The sequence below is a fragment of the Micrasema longulum genome, unplaced genomic scaffold, assembly GCF_059751315.1.
Source record: "Micrasema longulum isolate JH-2025_06_02 unplaced genomic scaffold, ASM5975131v1 h1tg000429l, whole genome shotgun sequence".
Classification (NCBI taxonomy): Eukaryota; Metazoa; Arthropoda; class Insecta; order Trichoptera; family Brachycentridae; genus Micrasema; species Micrasema longulum.
In genome coordinates this window covers 274,401-291,009 of record NW_028277629.1, presented here as the reverse complement: position 1 = coordinate 291,009, position 16,609 = coordinate 274,401, and the positions used below count along the sequence as shown (strand labels likewise).

Below are 16,609 nucleotides of genomic sequence, written 5' to 3'. Positions count from 1 at the left end.
ATGGACTAAAAGGATAGTCGAGTGGAGACCTTGTAAAGACAAAAGAAGTCGAGGGAGACCCCCCCCCGACGGTTAGGTGGTGTCAAGAGAATCGCAGGTGACTGGATACGGAAAGTGCAAGACAGGGACGGAAGGAGTATAGGGGAGGCTTATGTTCAACAGTGGACAGGAGTAGCTGTGTGAAAAAAAGGAATAAGAACGAAAAGTACGTAGAAGCAAAATAGATTGTCATTTGGCCAAACTTCTTTTGAAATGCCTGCTTCATAATTCTATGGTAATTCTTTATTTTTTTTTGCACGTTTATAAGGTAATATGTAAGTCTAGGCATCTACAGGTCTTATGACCTGTCATTGGCTGGTTTAACACACTGTGTAATATTCACCATTCTGCCCATATTTGAACTTCTACATTCCTTCGATCCTTTCATCTGTTGATGTTTGTGAAGTTAAAGAGCTAAAAGCTGTATTTATGCGGGTGAGATTCATCTAATTAAATTATTTCACCTACACACTAGGCAACGCCTGAAACTTTATATTTTTTCAATTTTTATACTTCTTCATGGACCAGGTGGATTTATCAACAATATTTTGAGTTTGTCCAAATTTTTGTAGACAAGGACTGGATTCAACTACCTGGGGAGCTGCTAACATTAACATATTACAACAGAGATGACTTAGACACTTAGACCAGCCAATGACAGGTCATAAGCCCTGTAGATGCCTAGACTTCTTATAACCTTCTCTAAAATGTTCTTCATCTCTGTTGTATTATGTTCACGTTAACAGCTCCCCAGGGAGTTGAATCTAGTCCTTGTCTACAAAAATATGGACAAACTCAAAATATTGTTTTATAATAAAAATAATATTTAGGTATACAAAGAGAAATTTAATATACTTGTATATGCAATGTTTTGAACAGTCTTAAAATTTTGTAAATTTCTCTCTGCATAGTAACATATATGTATGTAACTAAATAAATAACAAATAATGACGTGATGTTTTCGAGATACACGACCGACAGATATGATGATATGAATATTAAGTCGGCATACAGGAGGCAGGAGGCGTAATTATCGAAATCCAGAGCAAAATTTCTTTTAAGATAATTTCAAATGAGGTTCTGCAAGAAACAAAACTCACGATGCTCGCTATACAAGTTTAGAATAAATTTATAACAGGAACATAATACGCAGTGGTGTGTCATTCTCTAAATGAAGACCATAATTAATATTGGATATCTTCGAGAATTGGTGTCAAAAAAAAAATACCAAAGAAAAAAATAAAAATAGATAATGAAAAAGAAAATTAGAATAATGAATCGAATAATAATATGCGAATTAAATGATACAGAATTTTATTTTGCGATGAAAATAATTGACAATATCATGCCTATTACAAAAAAAATATTTGATCAAACTAACCAATAATGGTATACAACAACCATTGCGTGAAAACAGGGAGATGACATACAAAGCTACTTAAAGAGTTCAATCAAATGAAGAATGGAAGATATGAAAAACATTATAATTAGGAAACATAGTGCGTCTGAATCTAATAACTCGTTATATGGTAACTGAAATTATTTTTGTTTATATTTATTATAATGTAAGTAAAAACTAGTTGTTTATGTTTTTTTACAACTATCTAAATAACTATATTAATTATTATGTTTTCATTGTTAAGAATGCAAAAACAATTATAAAAATAAATAAATGAATGAACCGTCACTTCGTTAGGAGATGCACAAAAACTGGCGACTTCTAACCACGATGACGATGACGCTGACGCCGACGCGACGACAGTCGACCTACGCCGAAGTATGTGAACAGTTTATTTTTTGATCTCTTGAAACATTTCATGATTCTTGTCTGGTTCAGATTAGCTAAACGTGAAAAGGTTGCCCGGTATGAACTGTAACTGAATGGCCAGTGGAGAGGAGTCGACGGCTCTGGTTTGCCTGATCGGACTTGTTTCTCCCAGTTTACTAACAAGCCAATGAACCGATCGCCGTCAGAATTAGGAAAATTAGATCGATGATGTCAGAAGAATTAAATATACATTAATAGGGGCACTGGAATGGAAGCAGTAAATGCGAATTCTAAATAACCGGAATCTTTTATCAACAAATCATTTAAACTTAGAATTTATTTAAGGGTGTGTAAAAAGACCACAAGACCTCTGAAACGGTCCGGGTAGGTGGTGAGGGCTTTCAAAATGGTCCAGACTGTTTAAGAGTTTCCAGTGTAAAGTTAGATTTTTTTATTGTTTATTTTTGTACATTCAAATTAGCATATTACAACAGAGATGAAGAACATTTCAGAGAAGGGAAGTCTTACACCATTTTGGACAAACTCAAAATATTGTTGATAAATTGGTTGAATTTGTTAAATTTGTCGAAAGAAATAAATCTGATGAATATGAAAAAACAAAAAAAAACCTTATAATTTCTCTATCTGCATCCAGCAATGCATAGGACACTGCATTATACACCAATTGCAGTACGTATTGACAACTTTTTTTTACATAGAAATCAATATTTCACTTTATCTTGCCACAAACCGAACCTGGGAGCTCAAGCATGAATGGCGAACGCGTCAACGTCTACACTACGGGGTGCCTTCGTAGCTTTCGTGTCGAAAACACTCGTACTAGGTTCTTGTTCTATTTAGCAGTCAGAAATATATATATTTTTCATCCTTCCGGACACATAACTAACACGTACAAATATAAAAATAAACCGAAACGTAATATATAAAGTAACGAATTTTAATCGTTAATTCTTATAAAATATTCAGAAATAACTACATTTTACATATTCATTTATTAATTTCAATATATTATGCACCATCATCATTATCGTTCCCTCTCCGCACCTAATGGTGCACAGGGCACTGCATTGGTACATCAATCGTAGCGTATCTTGATAATTTTTTGTTACATGAAGGTAAGGTGATTAGTCTTACGCTTTAGGTATTAGTCTAGGGACTATAAAATATTCTAGTGTAAAAACACCCATTTAAATAATATTTCATATCAAGCAAGTCGGGAATCAAACCCGAGACCTCTTGTATGGTAGGCAAATGCGCGTACCATTACACCACGAGGCCAACTTATTTACTATAAGCATTATATACTATTAGAATAAAAAAATATGTATTGCTTATATCTGTAAGTTTTTTTTTTTTTTAGTAAAAGAGAAATACTTGAGTTCTTATTATTTACTTAAATATTTAAATTTTCAGACCATTTCCTAAAAGTCGTAAATAACTTGTGCTGGAAATATGGATATCGAGTTGTGGTAGAGTGGGATTCGAACCTAGGACCTTTGGTCCGTGAGTCCACAATACTATCACGGGACCACAACCCACTATAAACTTATTATAATATGTTTGTATATTTAATGTATAATTAAAATATATTGCAAATATATACGTTATACGCGTTAATGTTGTTTAGTTTACTGTTAATTAGACCCATTAGTGTTATCGCTATGTAAAAGGCAGGCTGACTGGCAAAATAAACAAGTTAACACTTACTAGTAGTATCCAATTATCTATAAAGCACAGAAAACGGTTTTTCAGTAATAATATTTTTGTTATTTCAATCTACACAAATTTATCAATTTTGAGGTCATTTAGGCCAGTTGGAAGTAAGGAAGAAACCGTGTTTTAAAATTGTGGTAGAACGGTGTTCGAATCTCGGACCTCTAGTCCGTGAGTCTATGATGCTCCACAAGATTGCCGGGTAAAAAAAATAATAATTGCATTCAAATTTTGACAAAAATGCTGTCAAAAGAATTAGTAAAATTAATTATATTTATATTATTTCATTCTATCACGGAATTTTTTGATCTGGTTGCCTACAACTTTGTACCTTTCTTTTGTACAGAAACATTATTGTATGTTGTAACACATAAAGTGCTCACTTTTTCTAGGCATTTAGATGTTCTTAATTTCACCTACATGTTGTGGATTGCTAACCGGGCAAGTACAGCCATATAAAGTCTTCCCTTCTATAAAATAGCCCACCAAGTTGGTCCCAGACAATTGAAAAGTTTGATTTGAAGTTTGAAATATACATTCGAGAAATCCCGGAAGAGAGACTATAATGAAAAAAAAAATTACAATACAAAATTTGTGAGGCTGGAAGGTAAGATACATACAAACAAAATACAGGAGAATACTACAGGGCTGAGCCTGCCCGTGTGTTCACCGTCTAGCTCAATCGGAAGCGAATAATACCCTACTAAAAGAGAAGTCGCTGAGGAGTAGGCAAGTTCAATAAATAAATTACTAACGTAACATTCTAAACAATTAACATGAGAAAATATCTCAAATGCTCAATTATATGAATTTCATGGCCCTCGGAATCATGAAAGAAAAAAATATTTTTTGTAAAGAGTGTTTATAATAACTGTAACATAATAATATCTGAATAAACGTGATCTATAAATATAGAAAATCATGTCCGCTCATACCACATAAATTTGGGTTACAGATTTTCAAACTCCAATAAAACAAAAATAAGTGACTTGATGAGATAAATCATAATATAGAAAAATGCACCATTTAGGATAGAATAATTATAAGTTTCCTTCAAACCAAGCAAGAATTTATGTCAGAACATGCTAGTGAATACAAACATATAGTATATAAATATGATTGAACATTTGCAAATTGCATTAATAAATATTGTTTAAACGAAATAAGAAATAAGAAAGCGACATTCGAATTTGCCAAAAAAACATCAAAATTAGGTAGAAAATAAATTAATGTAAATTAATCCGTTCCTTACAAAATATTTACCTCATACTAAAACATTACAAGGGCTTATGCTTGGTCGATTAAAAGGAATAAAAAGAAAAGTTTTCTCTAATCATTTATTTTAATAAACTCTCTAGAATAAAAAAAAGTCAAAAGGATTATTGAATTATTCAAACTTACCAAAAAAAATGTATTTCATAAATGAGTAACGTGCCTATTGGCGTATCTATTGATATTAACACAAAACCAGAAATTTAGTTCTTACTAAAAGTTCCCCGTAGGTATTTTATGGATTTAACTTTTCATTTAAAATTTGATAAAAAAACATTTATTTCTAGAATTAAGTTATGCTTTTTAATCCTGCAGATGACTTCTTCCAAGTTTCCTGGATAATTATTGGTTTAACGCATTGCCTTCAAAAACTCCTAGAATATTGAGCGGAGATGGTCATCATGTGAATTTCGTGCAAATATTACTTCTTGCGGAATATTTGACATCATCTTAGAATTCTCTTTGGCCTCTAGAAGGTTGGAATTTTGTCGGTTGTAGAGCGATAATTGCCTCCTGGCATTTTGCCGAGTGAGTAATATATATTTTTATCTTCGGAATATAAATATACGAAGGATTTTAATGGTATTCATATAAGGTGAAAGGTTTTGGTTCGGTTATCACGTGGTTGTGTGGGGCCTGTTTGAACAAAAATTGCACGAAAATGTAAGAAAATCGATCCTGAAGCTCCCGCGATACCAAAAAAATAAAATATCGAGGACTTACGTCAAGTTTGACGCCCCCGGGTTAATTTGGGACAACGTTTCCTCGATTTGAGTTTGCCACGCTTCGTTATATATCCGGAAATCAGACGCGGAAGTTTTTGAACTCTGTTGTTAACAAATTATTGAAACAAAAGAAATCGTTACGTTAGGTTGCTTAATCTGAGCTCAGAAAAAACAGTTTCTGCAACATTACACGTGCGCGCGGTAAAAAAACGGAGTTAAATGACATACAGTACATACGCGGATGAATTAATTAGTTACAATGTACATGTTTCGATTTGTTTTTCTTGTATAATTGTTTTCCAACAATGTTTTGTTTTGTATAGTTATTGATCTCAACACTCTATAATGTTTACCAGTCTGGAGATGTCCACTAGAAAGTGAAAGCGGTAATCGGTCAAATAAATACAAAAGAAAATAACAAGCATTTAAAAAAAAAATTAACTTATTTTCAAATATAAGTTATTATATCGTCTTTATTTCCTTTCTGCACTGGTGTATAGGGTGTTGCATTAGTACACCAATAGCATCGTATCTTGATCATTATTCTTACACGAAGGATTTCATATCAACCGTATCGGGAATTGGACCCAAAATCTCTTGCATGGCAGGCAAACGCGCTAACCACACGAAGCCGACACAAATAATATTATATCATTATGAATCAAATTAAGTTTTTAACTTATTTAAAACAGCGTATTCCAACAAAAGTAGAGGATATTTAGGAGAAGGGAATATCGAAATCTAATAATTTACAGGGCCTTTGATCTGTCATTGGCTGGTTCAAGTCACCACTTTAAAACTCTTTAAGTGATTAGTTAATATGTAGGATGCGGATAAATGAGAGCTCTTAACCAGTTGGAGGTTGACAGAAGAAAACGATTCAAGTGTGTTTATTATATGTTGTATATACAGACTGATAGTGAATGTAACTACGTTTTATATTAGTAACTGATCAGTTGAACCAACTACATACTGTAACTAACCGTATAAACTGATTAACAAAAGATACTACTAAATAGTGACAGTCCATTTTATTTCCTAATAGGATCTTGAGATCGTGTTTCTTAGTGATTTTACATACGTTATTCAAATATTTTGACAATCTATTGTTTGCATACGGAAAATGTATGGTTCACATTGAAGTCTCAAAATTCTTAATAACTTCATAGAGAAAACTTATAATTAGTTCAACTTATAATGAGTTCTACAAAATAAACACCAAATCAATCAATAACTTCATAGAGGGTGAAATCCACTCATTGTCAACCGCTGAATAGAGTTCTCTTATATCTATATTGTCTATAAAAAATTGGACAAACTCATAATAAGTTGCAAATGACCATATTCTACCTATTGATGTTTACCATCCACCTTTATTTATTAGATTCAATACCTCGATAACTCAAAAGTACAAAACTTCTAATATTAAGTCCAATTTTTTTAAAGCAGATTATCCAGCAATTAATTCATTTCTTTCGACTACTGACTGGAGTTTTATAAACCAGGAATCAAATATCGATACTATAACTGACCAATTTTATACCATCCTTAACACAGCCATTGAAACATATGTTCCTAAAACCAAGTTTATTTTTAATGAGTATCCTAAATGGTTTAATAGCCAACTTATCAAAGTCATACGTAACAAAAAAATTGCTCATGCTACTTATAAAAAATCTCGAGATATTAACGATTACAATGAGTTTACTAAACTGCGAGCTCAGGCTAAAAATCTCTCCAAAACATGTTATCGTAATTGTATTTCAAAATTTGAACAAGAGGCCCTAAGCAACCCTAAACATATTTTTAAATTTTCTAATACTCTCAATTGTAAAGAGTCTGGAATTCCATCCACAATGTATTATGGCAGTAGAATGGCCGACGCACCACAAGATGTTGTTAACTTGTTTGCCGACTACTTTAGCAGTGTATATAGTTCAGAGACTGATCCAGAACTGCACGATTTTGTTTGTACTAATTTGATTGATTTTAATACCTGTTTGTTTACTAATGCTGATATAAAAATTGGGGTAAGCAAATTGGATCCAAGCAAAGGTTCTGGACCAGATAATATTCCTCCCCTCTTCCTCACCCAGTGTGGTTCTTCCTTGACTGATCCACTTACTAAAATTTTTAATTTATCCATAAAAACTGGTATATTTCCTGAAAGATGGAAAGCCAGCTTCTTGACACCTATTTTTAAAAAGGGTGATAAATCAGATATTGCTAATTATAGACCCATCTGCACGCAGTCAACTATACCTAAACTATTAGAATCTATTTTTTTGATAAAGTTTACTCCAGAAATAAAAAAAGTTATCTCCCCATTACAACATGGATTTATTACAGGAAGATCTACAACGACAAATCTAATGTTGTATCAGCATCGGCTTATGGAAGCTATGGAGAAACGCCGGCAAACTGATACGATCTATACTGACTTTAGTAAAGCTTTTGATAAGGTGTCACATGCGATTTTAATACACAAATTAAAACTATTAGGAATCTCGGGAAACATTTTAAAATGGTTCAAAAGCTACTTATCGTCTAGGAAAAGTTTAGTCAAAGTATTCGGTTATGGGTCGTATCAGTTTGAGGCATCTAGTGGAGTTCCTCAGGGATCTCACTTAGGTCCTGTTTTGTTTTTGCTTTTCGTTAATGATATTGTATCGATATTTGAGGGAGTGGACATTCTTTTATTTGCTGATGACCTGAAATTATCTAAGACTATTGCTTCTGTTAGTGACTGCGAATCTCTTCAATTAAACCTGGCGAGTCTATATACTTGGTGTCAGAGAAATGAGCTCTTTCTTAATATTGACAAGTGCAGTGTTATTACGTTTACCCGTAATAGAACTTCAATCAACTTCTCTTATAATATAAATAACACAGATCTCGTAAGAGTTACAGAAATAAAAGATTTAGGTATAGTGTTCGATGACAAGTTGTCATTTGCTCCACACATTGATGCAGTTACTAACAAGGCAATGAAGTGTCTCGGATATTTGCTGAGAACGGTGAAGGATTTTAATTCCATCGATTCGCTTAAATCTTTATATGTTGCCTTAGTTCGGAGTAACTTAGAGTATAATTCAATAATTTGGTCACCTTGCTATAAAATACATAACATAAAATTAGAAAAAGTCCAACATAAATTCCTTCGCTTCATAAATTTTAAACTTAATATTCCCGTTGACCAAATCGACTACAACTTCCCATCAAATAATTTAAAATTGTCTACTCTCTCGAATAGGAGAATCTTAACCGATTTAGTAAACCTATATAAAATTGTAAATGGCGCGCTGGACAGCCCTGATTTAACGCGACTGGTCAATATTAAAATACCTTCCCGTCGCACACGAAATAAGTCGGTGTTTGTCGAGGTGTCCAGTGGGCACAACTACTATGTAAATTCACCTATAGCTAGACTTCATCGCCTTGGTAATGAATATGGCGATGTCGATATATTTCGTTACTCATTGAGCATATTCAAGACCAAAGTACTACAGGCGACCGACGCGACTGAGTCTAGTCAATAAATCCTCGATCGTATTTATGTATGCTTAAAATTTGGCCCGTGTTATGTTTTATATTTTTAGTTTATAAAGCCCTTTTCAGTTTTCAACATTTTAAATAACTTCACTTTAAAGTTTAGTTTACCGGTGTAAAAAAAATTTAAAAAAAATTTATAATTATGTTTTATTTGAATCCTGATATGCCTTATATTATAAACATAATATAATGTATGTATTATGTCTTAATAGTGTATTATGTTAACTATGTAACTTTATTTTTAAATCTTAATAATATTTTTATTTAATTTTTATACTTGAAAAAATGTTAACTATGTTTAGTGTGTAACTTTTTCTTATTATATAGTATGTATAATGTAAAAGCCCCATGGGCGTCAACAGAAAGAAAAATAAAAAAAAAATAAAATAAAAATAATACTGCTTATTGAAATCGATTTTATTTCAAATAAAGTTAACAAAATAATTACTTTCCCCAAATTGTCTATGATTTGGATACTTTAAAAATTATCTGAAAATTAAATTAGAATTCAATATTGAATAATTATTGTTTATTTAGGTTTTATAATAGTAATTATTGTAACTTTATATGACTAATTATTTGGTATGACAAATGATTGACTTAAAATAAAACGATAAAAGCATTATTTTTAAGTTATGACAGGCGCCGTGGGTTAGACGGCCAACTATGTAATAGGCGTCGCGAGTTCGATTCCCGCCAGTTGCAAGAAAAAAATCGAAGAAATAATTTTCCTTAGTTGGTCTGGGTGTTCAAGGGGCTTTTTCATAACTTTTTTTCATGACCTCTATTTTCCGCTCTATGACGAGCCTATAAAAAAGAAGCTTGGGAGGTTATTACTTTAAAAAAAACCTGTTTAAAAAATATTTTGATAATAATATTTTTATTTTAAAAATACTTTTATATGTTATAAATAAATCGCACCGAGTGTGTTCAGAAAAAGTTGATAGGAAAAATTGCCAACTAATAAGGAATCACAAAAGACAACTCGCATAACTATACCACTATGGAACTTTTTCTTAATTTATCGAGTCTTTCAAAACACCGATTTGATGCAAATTTAGGATGAACGAGTATATTTAAAACGATTAATTAATTAATTTATTTATTTATTTATTTACAATCTTTATCAAAATACAATTCCATGTTTATTAATTTATCAAAAATAATGAAATTTTGAACCTCCGTCATCATAAGACTAACTTTAGTTTCCAGGCACCTCTATCTAGAATGATCAGACGTGTTAACAAAAATCAGGATATGAATTATTTTAGTTGTAAATAAAATAACTTAAATAATAAAAAATATTTTTAAAATAAATTCCCTACATCCCTGTTCTGCCCTGCTAAGTCCATAAGTCGTATCTGGTAAATTGTAAATTTTCAACTGTTTTATGCTTTGCCTATCTTATATCTTTTATAAAAAAATTAAGAGAATATCTCACGTTTGAGAAGCTAAAATGACTCGTTTTAAATATGTAAGGCTTTCAAATGTGTATTACAAAAGCAGAAAAAATGCATAAACGAAATTTTCAGTTACGACTTTTAGGCTTAGCAGTACGAGTTTAATTAACGTGGATCCCATTATGTTTATCTATTATGTATTTTTGTCTTTGATTTGTCTTTTTTTTACTTTATATTTTTATGTTACTGATTATTATGATTGATGTTTCTGATTATATTATGATTAATGATTTTTATAAAATTATCGATAAAAACTCTATGGTTTTACTTTATTTCATTCAACCAACGAGCGTTTTCGCTTAAGTAGGCATTGCATCTACAGGAACGGTAAATTTAAAAAAATGTTTTCAATTTTTATATTGTTTCTTAGAAGGTGTGACAAATAATTCTAGATAGGTACTTCGTCACATTTTTTTTGCTTTGCTTTGCGCGGCAACCCATTTGATCTATGAATCGGAAGCAGTAAGCCTTTCTTCTATGGAAAACGCAACCAACATGGTGAACAACTGAACGAGACGCAGTGTAGCCAAGCCCACAGTTTTAACTGTATATTTACAGTTTTTTGGAAATCTTCTCAGTTTTCAGTTTTCAGTTTTGACCTCTAAATCTACAGTTTTTTTTTAAATGCTATCGCCATCTATTTTACTTGCTATGCAGTTCGTTCACTAACTCCGCTTCATCAAAACCTTAAACAATTCAACAAAAGCATGTACGATTTCAATAACAAAAATGAAATGGAAAATAAAGAAGATTTGCAAATTGAAAATCAGCTGATAGCTTTATAATATCATGATACCAGTCCTGAAAATGTCAACTTAGGCGAAAGCGCTCGTTGGTCAAATGAAATAAAGTAAAAGTAAACTAAGAAGTTTTTAATGTTTTATTTTATTCTATATTTTATCAAAATCAGTTGACTATGGAGTTTTATCAAAAAATTTCTACAAAAAACATTAATATTATATACCGATGATTTTCTTTTTCTTTATGATATATCGTTACTCTAGATGTGATACCTCGTATTCACAACCCAGTCAACACTTCAGGAGTGTTCTGACAATCAAGTCAACCGTACGGAGTGTTATCAAGGGTAGTTGCGAGGGCTCAGTTTTTTAGTGAAATAAGTCTCCCGTACGTATAAAGTATCACTAGAAAGACGAAAAATTACTTTACGAAAAGTTTCCATAAAATTTAAAATTGATCAAAAATTGCAGTACGAGGTGTTACATCCAGAGCAACAATATGCTCAGCATGGAATAAATTGATAAAATAAATAAATCATTATATTTTGGTTATTGGTATGAATTTAAATTCGTTCTATGGATGCATTACCCCAGAGAGTAAAGTAGAAAGTTTCGAGAACAATGTAGCATCATCTGTTGCCGCCATTTGTAGCACGAACACAAAACAAAGTAAACAGGAGAAGAGGAAATAGAAAATGGTGTAATATCAAGAAGAGAGTGCACCAGATTTAGTAGCGAGAAATAGGTTCACCGAGGGGTATAGTCTAGTGATAACTTTTCACTTATTTCTAACCTGCACTTTTCAAGGGGGTCGGTAAAACGAGTGTTGTGGAGCTGTGTTATTTATTCCTTAAAACCGTGAAAATATTTCCTCACATACGAGAAATACTAACACTTTTTGATTTACCATTACAATTTCCTTACTGTGAGATAATTCACAGTTATCATTATTTCAATTGTAGCGTACCTGGGCCGCAATAACAATGGAAAGTTAAGAACGTCATACTAATAACATGACGGAATAGTTTAGGATAAGTTCTCTCGAGCGATTATAAAGATACATGACCGATGCTCTATCTTCATGTTTTGAGGTAAAAAACCATTTAAAATACGAAAGAAAAATAAGTCAATTTTGAAGTCAAATTAAATTCTGACATAACTCTTAATGGCTGTATGACACACTTACACTCACTCTTATTTCAACGCCGCCTTTCTTAAACAGCGCCATATTTTCAATATTCTCTTAATGAAAATCAAATTATTCTTTAAAAATGCAATAGAAATTTTATACCAAATCTAAAACTACATGACATATTTGCATTGCTTCGAGGTTAGGGTTCGAACCGTCAGTAGAGTCACAGTCAGTAAGTCACATCTTGCCGGAGGGTATGATTTAATTAAATTCTACGAATGCCCAGTTGCATTCCACTGGCAACACTACTGACTAGTCCAACTCGTTAGCGTTCACGTCGCGAACCCTCGGCAATGGAATTGCACGTATAACAGTGACAACGAGAGTATGAACGAGTACGAGTTTCTGGTGCCTCAAAACTAGAACCAACCAACTAGGAAAGGTAACCCCGACAGAAAAGTCCACCAGAGAAGGCAACGGAAAACCACTCTAGTCATGTTTTTCCAGGAATCATTAGGACGAGTACATCCAACAAGCAGTTGTCCTGCCCTCGGAGTAGCGCAGGACCGAGATGCTTTCGCTGTAGTGATCGACAACTTCAAGGAGACCTGATAAGGCACCGCAAGACGAAGAAAGGTAGAAAAGGACAACAAAAGAACTCAATGAAATACATGGTTTTTAGACCATATGTTAATTTAGTTTTTTGTCTCTCCTGAAAATTCTGCTTTTTGAGTTATGGCTCTAATTTATCGGATACGCAATACGTATTTATAATGTTATTCGTAAAGAAAAGTATGAAGAACTCACTCTTTCCAGGCGTGGTCCGTCATGTTGGCCAAGGTGAAGTTCTCCGCGGGCATGTTGAGCACACACTTGTTCCGCAGCTCGCCCATGTAAACCTGCAGCGCGAAGAGTGCGAACACCATCAGGCAGAAGATGGTCAGCGTCATTACCTCCGCCAGCTGTTTGAAGGAGTGCAGAAGCGCGTTGATGATAGTCTTCAGGCCTGGAATGAGGAAACTCAAGTTAGCCTATTAAAAAAAATGCAAACTCTCGAACGTTGGCTTGCCTGCTATTAACTGGTTCAGCAAACGTTTTTTTGATATTCGAAAAACTATATATTAAGTGACATTTGATATTAAATTTGACATTTCAATCTTTTCGTTTCGTCATTGTGTGATTTGCTGTTGCCTAAAGCAAAATAAAAAAGAGTGCAATATCTCGTTATCTGAAGAGAAAAGGACACGTTATTTATTTTTGCCTTTTTTGAGCTATTTATACATTCGTAATGTGGGTAAGTTTTTCATTTTATCTCCTCATGTGATTGGCTCAGAGTCCTCTTCGTTATCGTGTGTTGAGTCGATTGTTTGTTAGATTAATAATGTGGATTCAATAAAGAACCATTCAGGGACCCATTCAAACACACACAATTTTTTTTTTATCAAAATCGGTTCAGCTGTTTAGGAGAAGCTCAGTGACATACACACGTACAGAAGAATTATGTATTTGAATTTTTTTTGAGGTTCAGATATCAGAAACATCACTTTATATCATTCCAAAAGAAACAATATTACTGATGATTATTCTGTTAATTCTATACGAATAGTTAAGTAAATATCTACAGTATAGAGCGATTGAATCTCAAATTGAAATTATATAAATTTCATGAGAAATAAATGCAGGAGCTTAGGCAAAAACTAGCAAAAATGCCTTTTTTGTCATGCTTCATGCGCTTGTAACAGACATTTTTATTAAAAAATCGTTTTTTAATCCCAGATAAGTTAATAAATACTCTAAATATTTCCAATTATTGAATTTTTCATTGTAATTCAATCAAACTTAGGAAATATTTTAAAACTCTGTGGCCGCCTGATACCGTATTAACATATTATATTATAGTATTTACGCATGGCGTGCGTCGTCCTAAATAAAATGAAAATCATAGATTAATTTATTTGTCAGCTCGGAGACAAGGTCGAGCTGAAAGCGCATCGGTCGGTTCGAATTATATATTTAAAAATAATTACAAGATGAAATGTGGAACTGTTTAAATACATAAAATACCTAGCATCGGCGCGGCGGCCCAGCGGCTTGTATCTGGGCCTTAAGACGAAGAAAAGAAAATCACTTCACTTTACAATGAGGTCGTATTGATCAGTTGAATAAGTAACCTCTTAAAACACTCGAAAATGGCTCGAGAAATCAATCAAAGCTCGCTTCGGCGAGGAATGCAAATAGCGAGGCGAGTGTGGCGAGCACTCGGAGGATGAGAGCACCTGAGCGAGGCTCGGTATTCAGGGCCTGACTCCAGTGGGGGCGGGGGTCGAGGGTCGAGGCCCGCGCTCGAGTGCCCGCCCTTAGTTATCATCCCCCGAACATTGTTCCGAGGGCTTCCGGCGGTGGCGCTACAATAAACGAACGTATTTTTCCCTCTTGAATGCGAACTGAGAACTCAATGCGCGAGGACTTTCTGAATGAAAACAAGCTTCTGCACATTGTTGCGTTTTGAAAGAATGTATTACGTAAAGTGGCGGAGGACTAATGTATTTTTAACGTGCTGTTTTATCTACGGATCATTGCACTGTGAGAATATAATCCCGTAAAACAATTTCTTTTGCATTTAAAAATCATCGTGTGAATTCTAGAATTCTATTGCGTCAACATTTAAGTTGTGCCGATTTTTAATGTTCGCACACTAACCATCATACTATGTGGATAATTTAACTTGCATAATAAATACGCTAGTAAGTAGTCTTGTTTTATTAATGTTTTGCACTGCATATAAAAATGTGTGCATTTTGAAGAGGCTGTACATTGTACATAGTTAGGTAGACTACACCCAATCCTGAGAAATCTATTAACTTAAAAACGTTGTAAATTTTGGAAATTGTTGTGTTATTAACAATTGTTATTAATATAAAGGAATGTCATGTCTATAAAGACATCCGTAAGGGTATTATTAGACTTGTATTTACACGATATGTTATTTGCACAGAAAAGTTTTTTTCATAATTATTCTTTTTTCGACACCAAAAATAAAGGTTATTTTTAATAATATATTACAAAAGAAATGGAGAAAAATGAATGAATCGGATTGGTGTAGCCACTTAAACTAGCAAATGACCTGACTTTAATATTTTTTTCTCAAAAATGTTGTCGAAAACCGTAGTTACGTGTTAATTTTGTAGTATTAATATTTTAAGCATGAACTTTGTGGTCAAACATTTTACTAGATGTTATTAAATATTCGTATATAACCACTTACCGACTTTTATATGTTTACCGGTTTCAAGACGTACCCGTTTCTTCGTCAGGACACCAATTAAAACAAACATGCAAACCAACTTTTTAATATTTTTTTTGTTAATTTTGATTACTCCTTAAAGAGTGAAATTCAGTATTTGTCTGCAAATATTTGGACAAACTTGGAATATTGTAGATGACTTTTTTTGGCTTGAAAATTTAAATAACCATTACTACCATTCTTTACGCGTGATGACGCTCAAGGGACTCAATGGGCACATCAATAGTCTATTGATAATTGCAATGGTAAGAGTAAAGTTACATTGTCTCCTCATCAATTAAAACATTCAATGTACCATAAGTACGCTAATAACTGAACTTTGAGAAATATCTGAAATGTAATAATAAACGTATTTATAAAATAGGAGATCCTTTTGATATTTATATATATATTTATAATTAAGTGCCTCGTTTAATGACGTTTAAAACATAAACCTCATTAAACGAAGTTGTTCGATACCTAAGTTCCCGGAAAAAAAGTTAGGATGAAATAGACAATTACATGAAAGAACATAAAATTGTTTTTATTCGCTTTTTTTAAGTTGAGATGTTTTTTGAACACAAAGCGCTAATTTGACTGGGCCTCAGTTGATACTAAAAAAAATTTGAAGCCTCCCTCGAGTCTTTACATTCCCTTTTTAATTAAAAAGTTTAATATATTTCTTATTACAATTATTAGATATTTTTTACAGTCTCAGTTTCAATATTTAATGTAAGTATAATGTCGATGGCTGAGAACTAAAATATTGTACCTCCATAAATCATAATACTGAGACAATCGCATTTGAAGTTTTGCACACCTTGAAAGATTAGAATTTATTTTATAGAAACAAGGTTTTGTATCTGGTGTAAATACACCATTTTGGCATGGACTTAAGTTTGGC

The 16,609-nt window shown here is 32.8% G+C and overlaps 1 protein-coding gene across 1 annotated transcript in view; it reads right to left on the bottom strand.

Moving 5' to 3' along the window:
• Positions 1-16,609, bottom strand: part of NaCP60E (Na channel protein 60E) — a 213,991-nt gene that overhangs the window by 75,413 nt on the left and 121,969 nt on the right. The window contains exon 3 of the mRNA XM_088226406.1: positions 13,230-13,428. Coding sequence (XP_088082532.1) covers positions 13,230-13,428 — 199 coding nt within the window. The remainder of the gene's footprint in view (positions 1-13,229; positions 13,429-16,609) is intronic.